The sequence below is a fragment of the Camellia sinensis genome, chromosome 11 (assembly GCF_055761805.1).
Source record: "Camellia sinensis isolate YWXY chromosome 11, ASM5576180v1, whole genome shotgun sequence".
Classification (NCBI taxonomy): Eukaryota; Viridiplantae; Streptophyta; class Magnoliopsida; order Ericales; family Theaceae; genus Camellia; species Camellia sinensis.
In genome coordinates, this window is record NC_138971.1 from 66,048,518 (window position 1) to 66,071,343 (window position 22,826).

General features: G+C 34.3%; 1 protein-coding gene and 1 long non-coding RNA gene across 2 annotated transcripts; both read left to right on the forward strand.

Annotated features, from left to right (window-relative positions):
* The first annotated feature begins 11,807 nt into the window (after positions 1-11,807).
* On the forward strand, positions 11,808-15,073 carry LOC145802380 (uncharacterized). The gene is made up of 4 exons (XM_082895087.1): positions 11,808-12,404; positions 12,505-12,561; positions 14,485-14,543; positions 15,037-15,073. The coding sequence occupies exons 1-4, from the start codon at positions 11,808-11,810 to the stop codon at positions 15,071-15,073; spliced, it is 750 nt and encodes a 249-aa protein (XP_082751213.1).
* A 444-nt stretch (positions 15,074-15,517) lies between these two features.
* Positions 15,518-17,681, forward strand: LOC145803148 (uncharacterized). Its single transcript, XR_014345262.1, has 2 exons — positions 15,518-16,381; positions 17,234-17,681. It is a non-coding gene; the product is annotated as an uncharacterized LOC145803148 (long non-coding RNA).
* Positions 17,682-22,826: the final 5,145 nt, after the last annotated feature.

Consider the following 22,826-nt stretch of genomic DNA (forward strand, 5'->3'; position numbering starts at 1 on the left):
CAGACAGGGTTCCCCAGTTCCATTGTTTTGTAATCACCCCTCCGATCGCCTGTACTCAGCTCACCTCAAGCACAATCACCTACTTTTGGAATGGCTCAGTATTCATCATCAGACTTAGAGGAATTATTGATCTGTCACTACAACAAAAAAGGTCTATGGTGACAAAAACGCATGATGAAAAAATATTTCATCTCCAAATATACATGTTTTATTGATGAAAATAAGATTTCGTCTCCAATTGTACTATATTTAGAGACAAAAACAAAATTTCGTCACCAAATTCTTAAAAGAAATAAAATAATAGGTGACAAGTTTTTTATTTTTTTTATCTCTAAAAAATTCCCGCCCTTGGAAATTTTGGTGGAAAATTTGGCGCCATATTAGAGACGAAAAGTTTCATCACCATTGTTAAAATTTTCAGAGATAAATATAATTTCGTCACCTATAATTTAAGGGGACAAAATGACGCCATTTTGTCTTCCCAAATCACTCTTCTCTCTCACGCTCTTTTTCTCACTCTCTCACCCAATCTTGTCTCCCTCTCTGGTCTGAGCTCGTGAAACCCTCTCACCGATCTCTTTCTTGCCCTCTCACATGCATACGAGCACTGCCGGAAACCCTCTCTCTCTGTTCAAATCGCACCACCTGAAGCCCTCTCTCTCTATTCGAATTGTACCACCGGAAGCCCTCTTCTCCATTTGTTTTGCTTCACTGATGCGACACCATCGGAAGCCCTCTTCTTCATCCATTTCGCACTAGGTATCTTCTTTTCTATATATATATATATATATATATGTACGCTCTTCGTGAATAAAACCATGAATTGAATGATAAAAAAGATAAAATATAAATCAATTGGCAATTAAGAAACTATAACTTCAACTCTTTTGCATTTTGTTGCGTATGTTCGTATACATTTTACTATTCCTAGGTCAAACTCAGTTATATGATACATGTTCTCTTGTATAGGTGTTGTATATGGGACCTATGAGGCTATTAGGTACAAGGTATTGTCTCTGAACCATTCTTGACCTTCATGTTTCAAGAGGTTGTATAGGTTTGTAATACTTTGACCGTTCTCCATTTCAGTGTTGGTTGTTGTTGTTGTTATTGTTTGAAAGGAAAGACTTCCATCTATTTTCTTGATTTCATTTATATTTTGTTCGTGATGTTCTCTTTTGCGAATTAACTTTATTTATTGGTTTGTTCATTTTATTTTTGAGTTCTACAATCCATAGATTTTAATATTTTTTGAGTTTATAAAAATTCATTTATACAAGTTGAGCAGTGGTGGTGCCCAAGAAGACACCTATACCTGAAATTGAGTAGTCCTGGAACAAATTGAACAGAATTTTTTGTGAAACAAACCAGCATAATAGTTACCATTTTCAAAATACCTCTTTACCCCTTTTTTTTTTTTTTTGTCCATCAAAATCTGAGAAAAGAAATAACACTTGAGCAATATTCTAGCAATTATTTCAATTTGTGAATCTACATTGGCATATTGTGTATGTCCACTATACTCCCCTAGTGGGTTTCCACCTTACCAACATGGCATTCTATTTTGATATGTTTTATTCCTCCAGTTCAGATCTTATGTTTCCAATTGGGTAAATTGTTGAATGCGATTTGTTCCTACTCTGTTTTAAGGTTGTGGTATGCTGGTCTGCTCTGATTTGAGGTTGTGGTTTGATTGATTAGCTACTCTGAGGCTTGGTGGTTATCTCTATTGTTACTGGTGTTGCTTGGTTTTACTGTTGATGGTTTTATAGTTGTGAGGCCGTCTATTTAAAGGTTTTTTTTTTTTTCCAGTGATGTGGTTTAGGGTTTACACATACAGATCATTATGAATGTTTCACATTCAAAACATCCAAAGTGATGAAAGTTTTACATTGATGGGTTGGTGAGTGCATAGACTTGGTGGGTTTGTTTTTGTTACATTAATGTTTTGCTTTTTGGCATGAGGATTTGTTTCTGTTACATAGGATTGTCTGACTAGAAACCCTCTGTCTAGTTTCAAGGTATTTCTTTTATTATGTTTACACAAACATCTTTTATATATGTAATTTTCTATCTGACAATTTTGTATCTTAGTTATCTCTCTTTCACTCTTTCCCCACCCACTGACCTCTCTTTGAATTCACTATTTGTGAACTAATTAGTCATATACTTTTGAACTCAATGATCATATATAAAGTGGGTTGATCACCAAGTGTTTGAAAAAATTACCATGAATCAGTAATCTGCACTATGACAACAAACTATAGTTGTAAGACCAAGTTGAAAACTATAATTGAAAATCTACTGAAGTTATATACAAAAAAACATTTAGAAATCTTACAATACACATGGGAGAATGTACAACATGGGCAATTTTAAATTTTAGTTAATGAATAAGACCAAAAAATCTTTGCCCAGTTCAAAAGTTCCCTATTAGATTTGTTATATTCATTTCTATTTCTCTGTTTGAATGTATGCATTTGCCCTCATTGAATTCTGGGACTTTATGTAGATGAAAGTTGGATTGATTTTTCATATGTGTTATTGTTGAATACATTACTTCAACTTACCAGGTTTATGTAGGGTGACTTAATTTTTTTGGAATTTTGTTCCCCTCACCAATAAGCAAATTTGAGATAGATTTTGCGGTTAATGGGCAGGGCACCATAAAGAGCTCCCTCTCTCTCTCTCTGGAAGAGTGTGAAATGCATGTATTTTGATTCATTCGCTTACACTATATTTTTCTTTTCTTGCTAATTCATTTGTCTTTATTTTTCAAACTAGCCAAAAGGTGAAGAAATTAATGTGAAAAAGGATGAGCCATCAAGAGCACTAATGGTATGTAATTTGCTCCCAGCACTTTCAGTGAGACTCTTCTCTTTTTGTTAATGATATTTTCTACTTGCATAGGCTTGTGGTTTGTTTTACCTATATTCCCACAATTTCTATGCACAAACTTATTAATAGAAACATTGTTGTTGCAAAAAGTGAATGTTTGATTAGTTCCTAATTAAATTTTCTTTCAGTTAAATGTCCAGGTTTTCTTTGTACGCACTTAGAAAGTGGTTGCCTACTATATATAAACAATAGATGTTGAACTATTAATTACAAAAATGACTTGAAAAGTATAGCTTATGACATTAAATTATCCGGCGAACATTATAGTTGAGGTTATTAGCATTTTGGTCAACTTTTTCCTGTTTGCAACAACGAGGTTAATTTTTCAGATGAAGGAAAAAGGTTAGGAACTAAATACCTTTCCCTTGTGAGAGTCTTTTGTAAGTTTCCCACAATCTTGTTCATTGTGGTCATATAAATGAATATAGCTTTAAAATATATATGTATGTATGTTTTCAAAGATAGAAGCTTGAAATTAAAATTATCCAGTTGTATATAACTAAATTAATTCTATTTTCATAGAGACTGAAATAAGTCTTATGTAAAAGATTGAACTTCTATTTATGACATTGTATGGTGATTTATTTACTTATTTTCCTTTAGAGGTTATCATGGATTTTAGTTAGTATACAGAATCTTGGGTTTGAGTCCAAGGAAAACCACTTTATGCAAATGTAGCAGAAGTTTTGTGCCCAGTCTCCCCTTTCCCACCACCACTTAGGATTGACACTCATCAGTTAATGGCCTTCTTACATGCTAAATACGATTTTCATTGATTGTCACGACCCAAACCCGCCCCTAAAAAGTTTGGTCCATGACCATTAGACCTCAAACCAAAATTTCATAATAATATGTATTCAAATATGGGGCCTTAAGCGGAACCAAATATCAACATAGACAAAATGCCCATTAAGCTTGTGCATACATGAAGATTTAGATTAGCTTAAGAAATTAAATATGCTTCCATATTTATAATATTCATAGAATTATACAGATCTCACACACACTTACATAAGACTCAATAAATTACATAGTTCCCAATACAAAATTAAGGCCTCAACGCGGAGGCGTAACCCGGTTGGTTTGACAGAGAGGTGGACCTCGATACAACTCTAGTGTTGATCCCCGATGACTCACCTACATATATAAAATGAAAAGGGATGAGCTAACGCCCAGTGAGTAATACTAAAGTAAAGAGGTTAATGAATGATGTTCATAACATTAAGATAACATACTTCATAATTTAGAAACGTATCGTAAATCTTTTCAAAACGGCCATTTATCGTATCATAAACCATACCCTTTCAAGTGGAATATGTAATGGAACTATTACAAAACATTTTACGTGGTACGTGGTACGCCCACTTATACAAAAGATTAGAAGCACATTTTAAAATAGGACATCCGTTCATGCAGATAAAATAACACATCATAACATGAGTCATATAGCGATTTCAAAACCTTTGTATTCATATCATATGTTCTGAACGACTTCGGGTCCATGTATAACAAAACGGCCTCGGGCCCAATCATATATTAAAATGACCTTCGGTCCAAACGTATCATATCATATCATTGTATCTGATCATGGAGTAAATGGAACATCGACATGTCTCCATCTCCCCTTCGGTCCAATTCATGCATGTATGAACGCAAGAGGTGTCTCGTACGGACTCTAGAGGTGACTCACACTGTAGCACTTAGTTCCGTACAACACTTTGTTCCATACCAAAACGATTAGGTCTTAAAGACCGAAAAATTCATACCATGCGATAGCATAAGCGGAACAAATAAACAGAACGGCCTTGGGCCCACCATATTATATTATAAACAATTCACAGTTCTTATTCATGACTCATTTTACTTTTCTTGGAAACTTGTGTATTTTAACAAAATACGACATTTAGAGAATCATGTCACACATTAACAAAATATGATATTTAGAGAATCATGTCACGCATTAACAAAGTAGAGAATGAAAAGAATATCTTTACTAGACTATTACTCACAGCGCTGGGCTTCTGGTAACAATAGGACGATCTCCTCGTTGACCTACAAACACAATGCACATAGCATAACATGAGAATATAACCAATCTCTTTCTTGTTTTTTAATCAATTAGCCTTGGTGGTTTTAAACTCATCAGTCCTCAATAGCTCATAATCCATGTCTAGGAAAATAGGAAGAATCGAAAGGAAACTGGTTTAGAAGAAGAAATGGTATTAAACTGGTAGACAGAAAGTGAACAATCATCACTAATTTGCACATATCTATTTGTTTACTTAGAATTTATGAGTGAGACCACCACCATTGGAAACTAGACTTCTGGGGCTTGAATTTAGGCTCAAGAATCACTTAAAACGGAGTCCGGATGCAAGAGATATGCTTATTTGAAGTTGGCTGAAACAGAGTTGTCCCGCACCTGCGGGAAACAGGGCCGCACGTGCGGGACAACGTGCTTTTTAAGCAGAATCAGATTTGGTGTTGGAAATGGATTGTTGCACGTGCGGGAAGCCCTGCCGCACGTGCGGCTCTAGGCAAAATTTGCTGTTCAAAAATCTTGGTTGGCTTTGACACTTGTTTTTCCATTTTCTAAGTTAGGTTCCAACTTTAATCACCCAAAAACACGTAAAATTACCCCACAACGTAATAAACTAACATCATTCAAATAGAAATTCACCTCAATTACATCATTCTTTCTTAAAGTTGGAAATTCAAATCTCATTTTTTCCTATATATTCAAACTTCCACAATATATGCCCAATATCATGTAAATATATCTTACACATGGTTGGCTCTCACACCAAACCTTGTTATTCCATGAATCATTCTTAAGATTGAACCCAATTCACGCAAATTTAAGGAAATCAAGGTTCAATTCCTTGAGTTCGACCCATTTCATTCATAACCCAACACACTTGTTCAATTACATATTAATCTTCCAAGTTAATCCTTGATTTCATGTAGTAGATGAATTATCTACAAAGATAATTGTTAAACCCACATACCTTAGCTCAAATCCTTGTTTTTCCCCTTAATCTCTTCAATCTTCCCAAGCTTCATAGTTGATCTTCTTCCTCCCTCTTCAATTCTTTTCAATTATCTTCAAACCCCCATGAATGGTGAGCTTCTCCTAGAGAATCTCTCTCTCTCTCTCTCTCTCTCTCTCTCTCTCTCTCTCTCTTTCACGGTTCTCTCTCCCTCTCCCTTAGCTGTTTTTGGCTTAAATGTTGAGTTCACTCATATCATATATATCTATATATATATACTTATCACAAATAGGAATAGCCAAATGCACCCTTACGAATCGTACGAAATCAAATTTCAATTAAACTTTCCAGATGACTCGAAAAATTATGCTGATCATAATATGTACTCTGTTCTGGTTTCTGAAGTCTCTAAGGCCTTCAATTTACAGTACAATGTTAAGTACACAAACATACCTTAACGAATCTGACGAAATAAATTTCCAATTAATTTTCCCAAATAGCTCTAAAAATTCTCATTAACATATCTATGTACTCAATTCCGATTTCTGAACCCATAAAGGTCGCCAATTCCAGTTTTAAAGTTGTAACTCAATAGATAATTCTTCAATTCGAACAGATATAATTAAATTAATCAAATTAACCCATAGGTAAAGAAAGATAATTCCTTATACGCATATTGGGGTCGTTACATCCTCTCCACCTTAAGAAGTTTGGTCCTCCAAACTTGATTTACCGTGTCACAAGTCTAGTTTATAATCTCAATCTCTTATCAATGTCTATTTCATCTCACATATACAATATTTCCACGAATCATAATTAATTTGTCATTTACTGGCCAATTGGTAATCCAATTGATAATAATATTCAGCAAACTCAAAACATTAATTTATTATTCATAACCCTCATGAAGCTCAATTTATTGGACCACAAGTCATATACCCACAAATGGTAAAATCATAATCCTAAGGATGTTTATGAGCTAACTCTTTTCCTTTATGTTTCAAATTAGTCTAATGTTGATCGTCATTTGAAATCCTCAAATTAGATTAGCCCACAAATCTATAGTATGCAACTCTCCATTGATTCCACAATATTTCTAAATATATAGTTCTTTAAAGGTGAAGAATTATTCACTTCCCAATTATGTTGCCAATGATATTTTCATTTTGCACCCATTGAACCAAATAAACACATGAATTTTGGATCCATTACTTCATAGATCTTTGCTCACTAATGATTTAAATACTCACAACAGTGGTCTTAACAAATGATGTCTAAATTTTAAATAACCACATTTAGATTCAAGTCCTCAACTTCAATGGAGGCTCAAGTGATCAAAATTAAACTTATCAGCTCGAATCAGATTTCTCATACACCCCAAAGAGCAAACCCAAATCTCGTAGCAAGAAATTTCCTATTCAGATTGGGCACCATGATTTTTCTTTCCAAAATAAATTATTAGTAAAATCAAATACGGATCAAACCCCAATTGTCACAACTCCCAAATTACAGTAAAATAACAACCACTTAAAATCAATGTTTGCTTAGAGGATCTTAAAGTTAACTTCATGATATCAAACATAAAATGAGTTGTCCATAAAACTCCTATATGCTTGTTCCAATAACTTCAAAGTAGACTGAGCATCGCATCTAAAGCATATATTGGTTCCATTCATTGTAAGTCACAACTAACTTGTTTATGCATATTAACAATATTGACTTATCATACATTCTACTACTCTATACGGAGAATATTAAATCAGGCCCATAGAAATTCTTAATACGTAATATTAGTCTCAAAAAAAAAAATCCATTCCTCGTAGACGTAAACGATTCAAACAAAAGGATAGGGCCCAAATTAATCATATATACAATTTTATTACATTTCATTTAAGCACTTAAAATAATGGTCTTCATACATCAAAATTCCTGAATCTAAATATCTCAGTATTTTAGCTCAAGTTTCTCGTATCCACATGAAAGCATTCTGGTCGTAAACAACTCGCTTAGGTGTATGGTCAATATTTACCCATCACACGCAAGATCACATATTAATCATCCATGTCGGAAACACCGAATTTAATTGATGGTGTAACATCTCTAAATAACATAGACCACATAAATTATATTCCAATGATCACTCATTCCTTTTTCTTTTTTTTCTTTTTTTTTCACAATAAAGGGACAAGCTTTGAATTAATCCTCATATAAACATTTCGTCCTTAACCCCAAGAGTGTTCCTGATCCAATTCTCTTCAAGTATTCAATTGCATGCAACTTGTAACACTACAAGAAAAAGCATTTTTGCCGACCACTTTTAGCTACCAAAACTAATTTAGTCGCCAAAAGTCACGGAATTGGCTACCAAAAATAATATTAGTCGGCAAAAGTCAACTTTTTAGCTACTAATTTTTTTTAGTAGAGGAATGTTGATTATTGGCTACTAAAAAAAATTTAGTAGCTAAAGATAATACAACTGGCGACTAAAACAATTTTTAGTAGCTAAACATATGACAATTGGCGACTAAACAAAAATTTAGTAGCCGTAGAGGTACCTTTAGCTACTAAATTGTTTGGTAGCCGAATGAAAATAAAAAAATTAATTTTTATTCTTTCCCGACCAAACTTTTGGTCGCCAAATGTCAAGTTTCGGCGACAAAATTTCTTTTAGTCGCTGTATACCTACTTTCGGCTACTAAATTGTTTGGTAGCCGAATGAAAATTAAAAAATTAATTTTTAATCTTTCCCGACCAAACTTTTGGTCGCCAAATGTCAAGTTTCGGCGACAAAATTTCTTTTAGTCGCTGTATACCTACTTTTGGCTACTAAATTGTTTGGTAGCTGAATGAAAATTAAAAAATTAATTTTTAATCTTTCCCGACCAAACTTTTGGTCGCCAAATGTCAAGTTTCGGCGACAAAATTTCTTTTAGTCGTTGTATACCTACTTTTGGCTACTAAGTTGTTTGGTAGCTGAATGAAAATTAAAAAATTAATTTTTAATCTTTCCCGCCCAAACTTTTGGTCGCCAAATGTCAAGTTTCGGCGACAAAATTTCTTTTAGTCGCTGTATATCTACTTTCGGCTACTAAATTGTTTGGTAGCCGAATGAAAATAAGAAAATTAATTATTTTTATTTTTATTTTTATTAAGAGGTTGTACACCCACCATCCAAAAATATTAATATCTTAATTTTTTTTATTATCTCAAAATATTAATTTTTTAAGAAAATTAATTATTAAAATAATATGAATTTCTTATTTTGTCCTTTTTTTAAATCCATTAATAATACAAAAAGTACAATTATGACAATTGATATCTCTAAAAAAATATACTATCAAAAGGTAATTTTGAAAAATTAATATTTTTAAAATGTAATAATTGTATTATAAAAAGAAATTAAATTCTGAAAATAGATTATTATTTTTAGATGGAAGAAGTAGTCGGCTTTCATTTGATGGTTGAACACATATTTTAATAATTGGGCCCTCACGCGAAAGGTATGCTAAAATGGGCAACTTGTTATTGGCTGTTTGTCGATAGTTTTACATTGCAAAAATTTAAAGGCATAGTTACAGGTCAGTCTGATGAATTTAATTTTTAATAATAAATTTATTATTTTTAAAAAGTACAATTAAACTATTTATACTTTTTACATCATCATATTTCAATAACACTAATAAATTAAGAATAAATCAAAATTCACAAATAAAAGACAAAATATCCCAATTATTTATCATTTTAATAAATTTTTCAATATTATTACCAGTACTAATGAAATAATCATTTTACAGACACAAAACATATATTTAAAAAGTTTTAAAAAAATTTCATTATCAAAACGAGGGGTAAGTGTGTAAAAAAAAACTCACTCTTGACTTATGAGTAAATAAATCTGATTTGTAAGACTTATTTTTAATTTTATACTTTCTAAATATTTCTAAATTTTGTAATTTTTTTTTCACAAACTGAGTCATAAAACTCCAATAAAGTAAAAAGTATAAACAATAAATAAAATTAAAAAATATTAATTTAACAAGCCTGATCTATTTTTCATTGACTCGAAAAAAATTAGCAGCAAATATTAGCTCTATTTCTCTCTCTTTTTGTCTATCTCTCGCTCATCTTTTGTTTCTCTCTCTTTTTCTATCTCTTCATCTCTCTCTCTCTCTTTCTCTCTCTATCTCTTTTTCTGTCTATCTCTCTCTCCCTGTCTCTCTCTCACTCATCACTCTTCTCTATCTCTCTCTGTCTACTTGTCTATTTGTCTATTTCTCTCTTACTATGTTCGTCTTGCTCACTCTCTTACTCTCATCTTCTCTATTTATCGAGCTCCTTCTCGATTTATCGATCCACTATAAGAAAAATACACTTTTAGTAACCACTTTGTCTATCTCTCTCTCTCGCTCATCACTCTATCTCTGTCTCTCTCTCTATCTCTCTTCTTTATCTGTCTCTCACAAAATTAAAATATTTTTAAAATATTTAAATATTTAAAATATTTAAAATATTGATTTGAATTAAGTTTTGAAAAGAGTTTTGAATTATCTGTCTTCTTTATTTATTGAGCTCCCTTTCGATTTATCGATCCACTACAAAAAAATGCACTTTTAGCGACCACTTTGTCTCTTTCTCGCTCATCACTCTGTCTCTTTCTCTGTCTCTCTATCTCTTTTCTCTATTCGTCTCTCACTCATCTCTCTCTCTCACCACCCATCTTCTCTACCACATTTACCACTACTGCAAATGCCATTCAACTACCACCACTCTTATTTTTCTCTCTTTCACTCATCACTCTTCTTTCTCTGTCTGTTTGTCTATCTGTCTGTGTGTCTTTCGTTCATCTTTCTTCTCTTTATCTCTCTCATTTGTCTTCTCTCTATGTCTCTATTTTTCTGTTCTCTCTCTCGTTCATCTCTTTTCGTTCTCTTTCTATATATCTCTCTCATCGCTTGTTTCTCTCTATTTTTCTATATGTCTCTCTCTATCTCTTTCTCTGTCTGTCTCTCTATCTGTCTCTCTCTATATCTCTTTCTCTCTTTATCTCTCTCTCACTTATCACTCTTCTCTCTTTGTTTCTCTCTCTGTGTCTGTTTGTCTGTCTCTCACTCTTCTCTCTCTCTCTCTCTTTCTTTCTATGTGTCTATCTGTCTGTTTATCTCTCTCTCCCATTGTGTTCACATTGCTCACTATCTCCCTCATCTCTGTGTCTCTCTATGTCTCTCACTCATCTATTTCTTCTTTCATCTCTTTTCTCATCTCTTTTCTCTCTCTGTCTCTTTCGCTCATCTCTCTTCTCTTTATCTTTCTCGCTCATCTCTCTTCTCTCTATCTTTGTGTGTCTCTGTCTATCACTCTCTCCCTCATCTCTGTGTCTCTCTGTCTATCACTCTCTCTCACCACCCATCTCTTCTATCACCTTCACCACTACTGCAAACACCATTCCACCACCACTATTACTTCTACTGTCGCTACTTCACCTCTACGACTACCATTACTACTACTATCGCCACCATCTCTTTCTATTTTTTACATATCTTTTCGTAAAAAACTAAAAAAATACCTCAAATAAAATTAATTTTTTTACATTATATTTTAATTAAAAATTATTAAAAAAAATCAACTCCCAAATTTAGCATAAAAATAACTTTTCATCAAATTATACTTTTTGATCACCGGTGTGCTGAAAGCACCGCACGCCTCTCACGCGAAAATTTGAATTCAGACAGCGCCAAGAAGCCACTCCCCCCATATCACGACCAATCTCTGCCACACGCCTCTCCCGTTTTTATGTCTCAGATTTCAGACAATCTCTCTCTCTTTCTCTCATCAGAAACCCTAGAAATGCTCACTCTATCTTGAGATTCAAACGCTAAAATCACTCACAGATCTTCACACCAATCACTCCCAAACCCAAAAATGGCTTCAATCAAATCCGTTGCATTGCGATACAGCTCTTTCGATTCTCGATCTTCGACTCAGTCTCACCAGTCCGATCCATCGTCCTCCACCGAGCTCAACAAACCCAAGCAATCCTCCCTCAAACGCCTCATCGCCGGATCCACCGCCCGCCGGAGCCAATCTCCGACCGCAGCAGCAGAGCACAACTCTTCGCGTGCCATCGTCAAGGCCAAATCGTCGGACGTAGCTCAGGTGAGACTGAAGAATGATGAGAATTTTAGTGCAATGGTGAAGAAATTGATAGAGAAGAGGGCGGCAAAGCCGAAGAAGGCGGCAAATTTGGTCATTCCGGCGGATTTTATAGCGGAGGATTTGAAGAAGACTGCAAAGAATGGGTCGAATTTCTCCGGTTTGCATCGGAAGCTGTTTGGAAAGGGGTTGGGTTCGGGGTCGGGGTCGGTGGGGAGTGAGAAGAAGGCTTTGACGGAGGTGAAATCGAATACAAGGACTCTGGCTATGGTGCTTAGGAGTGAGAGGGAGCTTTTGAGTCAGAATAAGGAGCAGGAAGGAGAGATCACTGAGCTCAAGATGATGCTAGAGGGGAAAAACAGAGAGGTAATATATACTCATGTTATGGATATATATGATATGTATATGCATGTGTTTGAGTATATGGATATATCATAGTTTTTGATTTAATTGTTGAAATTTGAAGATTGAAAATGCATTATTGGGATTGCAAGAAATATCAAAGCTTTTAATGAATTTGAATGTACCCCTGTTTCTTAGGAAAAAAATATGTTTCTCAAAAAATGGAACTTCGAGTTTTGAATTTGACGTGCCGATAAAACATTGGTTGTTTTATTTTTATATGTTTTAATGTATTTGATGGTGTCTAAATTTGTGATATTGTGAGAAGACAGAGATTGTAGATTTGACATTTTTGTGTAACGGGATATAATAGCAATAAAATTTTGATTTGGTTCCTATTTACTTGATATAATAGCAAAAATTAAAAGGAAAATGAGTGAGAGCACTAATTAGTGCTATCACTAATGATGTGGCAGTGGGTCCCACCAGGAATGATTTGATGTTTTGGCCTTGGTGTTGTATTTTTTTTCTTTTTTTATTGAGTGCCATGTCATTAGTGGTCTTTTTAGAGCTCCAAAATTAGTGGTCTCTATCATTGTTGAAATTAAAATATCTTCCATCGCAAAGGTCTCCATCTCGAAGCCTTCTTTCACTACCTCTTCAGCGACTCTAATCCTCCTCTCTCTCCTTCTCCTATGGTAATTCAAACAAAATCATTCTTAATCTTTCTCGCTTTCGTAACCGCTCGAGCCAGATCCATTTCAAAGAAATAGTATATAGTGTTTGAGTTGAGAATACATTGTTCAAGATTTACTTGTTTACTGTTCAAGTCGATTTAGTAATGGATTGTTGAAATTTGATTTGAAAAACTTGAAGATATTTAAATTGTATTTAAGCTTGAGTTGGTCACTGATTAAGTCAGATCTCAAATGAAAAAATATGAATGTAACATTCAAAAACTAATGGTAAATTAATGATAAATTATATAAATATTAATAATTATAATTTTTTCATTCGTATTATCCAAACCCTAAGCTGTGTGTGGGCCACCACCATATTTACAGTGTCCCAACTCTCTGAAATTATCATAACTGATGTGTATATGTATATGATGGTAAGTTTTCATTTTCATCCATTAAGTTTTCATCCATTTTCATTTTCATCTACTCTTTTTTGCCCCCTCATTTGGTTGTGTTTGTTTCCTGAGAACATGTGTTATTGTTTTAACTTCAAATGAGGTACTTTGTAAAGGTGGTTGGGAAATGGGAGTGGTGAGTTATATTATAGACCTTGTTTGTGGGCCTGAAAGTATAATTTCAGTGTTTGTATAATACTAACTTATATTAAAAGCATGTAGTGTGCATGTCTTAATTTATCCAAAACAGGTTGTATTTTTGTTCTTGTTGCTTTCTAAACTCCTCAATATGTTGAACAAGCACAATTAGGAACAGGTTGACTATTAGGTATTAGGTATATATGGTGGTCGGTTGTGGACCTCTGGGAAGATAGCAAACACTTCAGTGGCTAAGGATTGCTGGAGGTGGTGGACGAGAAGACCAAGGATTGATTGGTTTAACATGATTGTCAAAAGTCTCATTCATTATGAACTGGAGAAGAAGACCAAGGATTGCTGGAGGTGGTAGTCCCTTTTTATTGATTTTTATCTCATTCATTACAAAGTCTTGCATATAGTTGAAGGGGAGATTGAAATTCTTTATGTTAGTGGCAGTTCTGTTAGTTTGAAATCGTGAACTTAAATTTTGTGCATATCCTGATTGAGAGTGAAGCATGGGAATGTGGTAAGAAAATTACAAATTTTTTAATCGTATCTCTCAAAATGGTGGTGCCTATCAAAAATGGGGAAACGTTTTCTAATGGTGGGCATCTATGAAACATTGACAGCTGCAGTAATGTATCCCGGAAAAAAAACTTGATGGCTGCAGTAAAGTTACCTTGTACAGTGAAGTTAAGAATATGGGCACATGATATAAAAAGTCCCTGTGACCCACTTGATGGTGAAAGGTGTCGCCTAACCATACCACATGCTGTCCTTTGCAGGTATGGTTAAATTATTGGATCTAATATAACTTTGTTGCGTATGAAGGAACCTGTATCACAGGGTAGTGCTCTGATGGCTGATGAAGAGTTTGTTGAGTATGAATGGTCATGTTTTAATGTTTTATTTATAATGTTTTAATGGTCATTTTTTTCTTTTGGGAGCCATAAAATCAACTAGGATTTACACGTAGTTATGGGTCAGAATCCCTCAAAACTATCACGTCTCATAGCCAATTCTGCTGCACAGATAACACAAATCTGATAGCCTTGCCATAGGTTGTCAAGGGTTTTTCTTATAAGTGAGAGCCCTTTAGGTAGGGTTCATTTAAATTTATCATCAGTCTGACTCAGTGAGTGAGTGAGTGAGAGAGAGAGAGAGAGAGAGAGAGAGAGAGTGAGTTTCTTTGTTGTTGTTATAGAGAAGTTCATCTCTACCACTGTCAAGTCCTTCCACTTTTGAAGCACCATGAGATAACACTCGTAACTGATCAAGGCACTTGTTCCAGAATTCTCTGACCATCCTCTTCTTTGTTAAAAGAGCATGTATACATATATTCTCTGACGATTAGTAAGAAGTAGTTCAGTTTTTTGCATATAGGCTGCGGATATCCAAGTTAGCAGAAGCAGAGGTATAGGAAGTGATCTGGGTTAATTAATGGAGGGTTGGGATTCATGTTAAAAGGAATTAGAAAAACAAAATGTGTGATTTACCTAATGATGATTAAGGGAAACAAAGGAAATATATGCCACTCTAGGTTTGGCCCAGTCTGGGTATTGGGATTAATTTGGCCATCCCAAATCCAATCCTTAAAAACATTCAAACTGCAGTCTCGCCCGTTACGTTGTTATATATGGCTGTAAAGTGAATTTGACTGATATATTAATATTTTGTAAACTTTCCACTGATATGTAATTTTCCCTTAGTAGTATTAGTTCAAATCCTAATCCTATACAATGTAAGCTAGGGGGCTGAAAAAATGGCCATGTGAGGTGCATATTATCCCTATGAATGGAAGTAGATGGAGAATGACATCTTTATTGATTTAATTTTTCACTAGCTTGACTTCCACTCACTCACTCGTGCTTCACTAGCTTGACTTCACTCAATTGTACTGTGTGGGTTGAGAAACATGGCTAGTGTGAATGCAATGGTCATGTTTTAATGTTTTAATGTTGTGCGAAGGTATTTTTCATGTTTTAATCCTTTTTATTTTCTGATTACACTGAGAAGTTTGAATGGTCATGACCGCTGGACACATTGAAGTATTGCTAAAGTTTTGTTCATTTTTTTACCTTTCAGGTCACTTTGGGTATATAGAATTACCAATTCCAGTATATCATCCTTCCCATGTGAGCGAACTAAAGCGGTTGTTGAGCCTGGTTTGCTTTAAGTGCTTGAAGTTGAGAAGTGGGAAGGTAATGGATATGTTTATAGAAGGCTCCACGTAAAATCTATTTGTCATAAGTAATTAAATCCTTTTGCTTTCTTGATTGAGAGGGTAGCAGATTATTGTGTTGTGTTATGGAAAGTATAAGTTTCTGCCACTGCATCCTCAGAAGTCATGCTCTGCCACTAATATTAACTTCAATACTGTTTACTCCTCTTAGGACTGCCAACATAGCTTTATACTTGTCTTTATAAGTTTCTATTACTTTTTTGGGGTTTATTAGTTTGCATGCTTCTATTACACTTCGTGCCATATCCACTGGAGCTTGTTGCACGGAATCCTGCTTTCTTTGTGTCTTTTCATTGCTCCTTGATATTTGATTTCCTCTCTTATGTGGTGAAACATAATGTCACTAAGATATATGCCTATGCTAGTTGCTCATACTATTGTTTTGTGCTTGGACCAGTTTATGCAGATGGAAGTATTTGTCTGGATATTCTACAAAATCAGTGGAGTCCAATATATGATATAGCTGGTATACTGACATCTATCCAGGTATGATGGAGTGTATATATGGTTCAAAAATATCTATTGCTAGGAATGGTCAGATGATATTGCTCGTAGTAAAAAATCACCCTTTGATTTTGATTTAAAGATACTAGTTTCGAATGATTAGTGAAATGGTAAACTGAAGCTGTTGTAGTTAATTTGCTTGAAAAAGAGTTATTTAAAAGAACTTTTTCTGTCAATTTTTTGGTGGAGTATGACAGACTCGTGTTTGTTGATTTTGAGAAAAAAGGGCGTCAAGCATGCAACCAATTTAGAGTATGCTAGCACAAAACATATCTCCTTTGGCTCTTGTGCTATTTATTTTTTTGTTTATGGTTTCCACTTTCCTCTATGTAGGTAATATAAAATATGAGAAATCTAGAATGAAATACAAAAATATTTGAGAGCAGCAAAATAAAGTTGATTGGTTTGTGCATACCTATCTATCCACTTTATTTAACAGAACTTTTACTTTTCTTTTTTAAACAAATTTTCATAAGGTAGCAGAATTGAACCCATGTTGGCCACTCCATGCATACTATCCCTTGGATTTAGTGTGGCAAAATAGCGGCCAACCTTTCATTAATTGTTAACAGGCTCATAGATATAACATAACAACTTGGGGCACGTGTTTATACGTGGTGTGTATTAAATTCATACTGTGCAATCATTTTACTAATAAATAAATGAGCAAAACTGGCAAATGCATGTAATAAACTCAGCAGTTTGTCAATTGTTCAAGCATGACTCTACCATACCAAATAGATATAACTTCTAGGAATGTTTTGATTCCACAAAGCTACTGGTCACTAGTTCAGGTATGATGTTTTTTGATTTTTCCCATTTTTCTCATTGCAGTCATTGCTCTGTGATCCAAACCCAAACCCAAGCCCAAATGCAGGTTTCCCCTTTTTCTCATTTCAGTCAATGCTCTGTGATCCAAATGCAAACTCACCTGCAAATTCAGAAGCAGCATTGTTGTTTAGTGAGAACAAGCGTGAATACAACCGGAGGGTGCGTGAAATTGTTGAGCAGAGCTGGACAGAAGACTAAATCTCTCTTGCTTTGGGTGCTATAGGACGTAATTAAGCTGCTTCAAATCACTAATCTTCCTCATTGATTTTCTCTGGTATTTGTGTATCATTGCTGTATTAATTACAAATGTAATAGAAAGTATTATGTTTACAGGTTGTAATTTAAATTATTAACGTTGGTTATTCATGTATTATGTATGGATTTAAATCATGGTTATTCATGTATTATGTTGAATGCTTTAATGGTTGATAATATATTTTAGTGTTGATGGATTATATTGTTTATACAGGGTACATGTAATATAAATGAATACAGGTTGTTTACAAATTTTTTTTTTTTTTTAAAAAAAAAAACAGAAAATTATTTGGCCACCAAATGTTTTGGTAGCCAAATAGGTAATCAAAAGTTTTGGCTACTAATAATTTAGTAGCAAAAACATAACCCAAAACGTTTTTGCCACCAAATAATTAGTAGCTAAAAAATTTGAGAATGAGAGAAATAAACTATTGGCTACTAAATTTTTTAGTCACGAAAAAAAGGGTATCATTTGGCGACTAAAACTTTTGGTGGCAAAAAGTAAAGAAATGAATCTTAATAGGTTTTTGGCTACGAACAGTTTTAGTCGGCAAAAGTCACCACGCCTAAGGTAGAACTTTTAGTGACTAAATGGTTAGTAGCCAAAAGTTTAATAAAATGAAAAATAATATTTTTGGCGACTAAATTCTTTAGTCCCTAAATGTAGTAATGTTGTGACTAAAACTTATTTCCGACAAAAAGTTTTAGTCGCTGAAAATTTAATTTATTTTATTTGAACACTTTTGGCGACTAAATATTTTGTCGCCAAAATATACCCTTTCCCGACTACTCACAGTTTGGTAGCCGAATGTTCACTTTTGGCGACTAATATTTTAGTCGCCAAAAGATAACCTTTGCCGACTAACCAGAGTTTAGTAGCCAAAACGTTCACTTTCAGCGACCAAAAATAGTTTAGTCGCCAATACTATCGCCGACAGGGTATAGGCGACTAGTTTGGCGACAAAATATTTTAGTCGCTAATTGTTTCGGCGACCAAAAATGGGGCTTTTGGCGACCAATATTTTGGTCGCCAAAAGTGGCATTTCCTGTAGTGTAAGCTATCAATTACAACAATCTCAAATATTATAATTCTTTAAAGAATAAGGAAATATTCACCGCTCATTCGTGTTTCCAATGACACATGCATCCGACAACAATTAAACCCGAAATAAATAAATGAGTTCTAAATTAACGACTTTATGGCTCTTACTCACTAATAAGTTAAGTCTTCACAACAATGGTCTTGGTAATTCAAAATATTTCTAGTCTATTTACTTTCATAACGAATGGGGCAAATGAGGTTGCTAACCAAATTTAAGTTCCAGTCCTCTTGTCTCCGCTCAATATAAATATACTTATCGATTCCCTTTACCACAAAATTTCCTCTCTTAGTCCTTCTCAATTCACACTTACTTTATTTTTACTTAACGGTTCTCACCAGTCGATTTTCTCATTACCGGAGTTTAACTCATTACCATATATGTACAGATTATTAATCCAAATTGATTCAGTCACCAAAAATTATCTTGTAATGCTATAATGATTCACAGAGTCAACATCATAGTAGTAAAACACAAAACACATTGTCCATAAACTCATATATTTTTGTATTACTATTCACATAATTCCTATTCGCATAATTCTCAATAATCACAGTTCAACCTCAAATGCCAACCATGCTTACACTCTTTTGTTTTCCATAACTTCAAAGGAGACTAAGAATATCAAATGCAAACCTTGGTCCACAAATTTCTTAACCACATTAGTCCAAATGGTAGTTTCCACACAACTTATATATCTCATTGGTAATTAATTAGGTGGGTCCCAAAAGTCGAAGGTCACAAATAACTTACGTAGGCATGCTAATAATGTTTCCTTATCTTCCCCATATTTTGCATTAAGATACTAAGTCAATTTCATATCCCATCCTAATAAAATAGATCCTTCAAGTAATAAGGAGATTCCTAACACATACTCTTAGCCCACTGATCAACTCGTTCTGTAGCTAAATGATTCAAATAAGTAAATGGACTCTAACTAACATTTTGCTCCCAAATAGCGTAAACACATAAAACACCCATCGAAGTGTGCCTACTTATCATAACATTAGCTCAAGTTCTATTTATCCGCTTAAAAGGATTCTACACTTTCCAATAGTCATGTAAACATACATAACGCTTCATATCACATTCTTTGATTCCTTTACTGAGTTCAAACTTAATTTCTTGTTTTGATCTTATTGTTTCTCATGACACGTCCGCATGGAAATATGCCTTTTACCTTATCCAGTTGACTCAACAAAGACTTAACTTCCATTTCATCCCTACTTTCCATTATCTACTTCTAGGGTCATAAGATGGAGACCGTTAACACGACAGGTATCATCTACTAACTACACCATAACACATAGTAATACATCCTTAATCCTAACACACACAAACATACAAAGATATGGGTGGGGCAATTTCTTCATCTATACTTCTCATATCAAACCATTCCCTAACTCTCAAGTCCCATACTCATTATTAATCAAGACATTTCTCAATTTTCATAATTCCATACACCATATTGATTAGCAACAACTTCAGTTTCCCAAAATTCTTCATAGTCTAATTTCACATGTAGTCCATATAGAAACTACTTTTAATCTCTTTTCACATCACGTTTCCACAAACATGCCTATACTTACCAATTTGAATATCCTAAGAACACCAATATTCCACATCTTTCAAAACTTTAGCCTCAATATCATACACATTATGTAACCCATTCTCATTTCATAACAATTATCGAATCCTCCTTAGTTACAAAATTCAATCTGTGAAACCATACATATGGATCTCTTCTTATTACCTCAAAGTCCATAAGAGATCTAATTCTCAAGCTCAATACTTAACTGATTGTACATTCTCACAAACATCGTTAAGAATGCACAACATATTATTTCGTTACTAAATACATGCAACTTAAATGTATTCTAGACACTCTCATGCTCAATGGGCATGTGTGTGAGATCATAACTCGTGCTCCGATACCAACTGTCACGACCCAAACGAGCCCCTAAAAGTTTGGTCTGTGACCAGCCTGTGATTAGGCCTCAAAAAAAAAATTCATAATAATATGTATTCAAATACGGGGCCTTAAGCAGAACCAAATATCAACACAGACAAAATGCCCATTAAGCTTGTGTATACATGAAGATTTACATTAGCTTAAGCAATTAAATACGCTTCCATATTTATAATAGTCACAGAATTATACAGATCTCACACACACTTACATAAGACTCAATAAATTACATAGTTCCCAATACAAAATTAAGGCCTCAACGCGGAGGCGTAACCCGGTTGGTTTGGCAGAGAGGAGGTCCTCGACACAACTCTAGTGTTGATCCCCGATGGCTCACCTACATATATAAAAAGAAAAGGGGTGAGCTAACGCCCAATGAGTAATACTAAAGTAAAGAGGTTAATTAATGATGTCCTTAACATTAGGATAACATACTTCACAATTTAGAAACGTATCGTAAATCTTTTCAAAGCAACCATTTATCGTATCATAAACCATACCCTTTCAAGTGGAATATATAACGGAACTATTACAAAACATTTTACGTAGTACGTGGTACGCCCACTTATACAAAAGATTAGAAGCACATTTTAAAATAGGACATCCATTCATGCAGATAAAATAACACATCATAACATGAGTCATATAGCGATGTCAAAACCTTTGTATTCATATCATATGTTCTGAATGACTTCGGGTCTATGTATAACAAAACAGCCTCGGGCCCAATCATATATCAAAATGACCTTCGGTCCAAACGTATCATATCATATCATTGTATCTGATCATGGAGTAGATGGAACATCGACATGTCTCCATCTCCCCTTCGGCCCAATTCATGCATGTATGGACACAAGAGGTGTCTCGTACGGACTTTATAGGTGACTCACACTGTAGCACTTAGTTCCGTACAGCACTTTGTTCCATCCCAAAACGATTAGGTCTTAAAGACCGAACAATTCGTACCTTGCCATAGCATAAGCGAAACAAATAAACAGAACGGCCTTGGGCCCACCATATTATATTATAAACAATTCACAGTTCTTATTCATGACTCATTTTACTTTTCTTGGAAACTTGTGTATTTTAACAAAATATGACATTTAGAGAATCATGTCACACATTAACAAAATATGATATTCAAAGAATCGTGTCACACATTAACAAAATAGATAATGAAAAGCATATCTTTACTAGACTATTACTCACAGTGATGGGCTTCTGGTAACAATAGGACGATCTCCTCGTTGACCTACAAACACAATACACATAGCATAACATGAGAATATAACCAATCTCTTTCTTGTTTTTTAATCAATTAGCCTTGGTGGTTCTAAACTCATTAGTCCTTAATAGCTCATAATCCGTGTCTAGGAAAATAGGAAGAATCGAAAGGAAACTGGTTTAGAAGAAGAAATGGTATTAAACTGGTAGACAGAATGTGAACAATCATCACTAATTTGGGCATATCTATTTGTGTACTTAGAATTTAGGTGTGAGACCACCACCATTGGAAACTAGACTTCCTGGCCTTGAATTTAGGCTCAAGAATCACTTAAAACGGAGTCCGGATGCAAGAGATATGCCTAATTGAAGTTGGCTGAAACAAAGTTGTCCCGCACCTGTGGGAAACAGGGCTGCACGTGCAGAACAACGTGCTTTTGTAGCAGAATTAGATTTGGTGTTGGAAATGGACTGCCACACGTGCGGGAAGTCCCACCGCAAGTGCGGCTTTAGGCAAAATTTGCTGTTCGAAAATCTTGGTTGGCTTTGACACTTGTTTTTCCATTTTCTAAGTTAGGTTCCAACTTTAATCACCCAAAAACACGTAAAATTACCCCACAACGTAATAAACTAACATCATTCAAATAGAAATTCACCTCAATTACATCATTCTTGCTTAAAGTTGGAAATTCAAATCTCATTTTTTCCTATATATTCAAACTTCCACAATATATGCCCAATATCATGTAAATATATCTTACACATGGTTGGCTCTCACACCAAACCTTGTTATTCCATGAATCATTCTTAAGATTGAACCCAATTCAAGCAAATTTAAGGAAATCAAGGTTCAATTCCTTGAGTTCGACCCATTTCATTCATAACCCAACACACTTGTTCATTTACATATTAATCTTCCAAGTCAATCCTTGATTTCATGTAGTAGATGAATTATCTACAAAGATAATAGTTAAAGCCACATACCTTAGCTCAAATCCTTACTTTTCCCCTTAATCTCTTCAATCTTCCCAAGCTTCATGGTTGATCT

Coding starts and splice junctions, on each gene's coding strand:
- LOC145802380 (XM_082895087.1), top strand. CDS start 11,808: ATGGCTTCAATCAAATCCGTTGCATTGCGATACAGCTCTTTCGATTCT. Junction 12,405..12,504: donor TAGAGGGGAAAAACAGAGAG/GTAATATATACT, acceptor TGAAATTTGAAG/ATTGAAAATGCATTATTGGG. Junction 12,562..14,484: donor AGCTTTTAATGAATTTGAAT/GTACCCCTGTTT, acceptor TTGCGTATGAAG/GAACCTGTATCACAGGGTAG.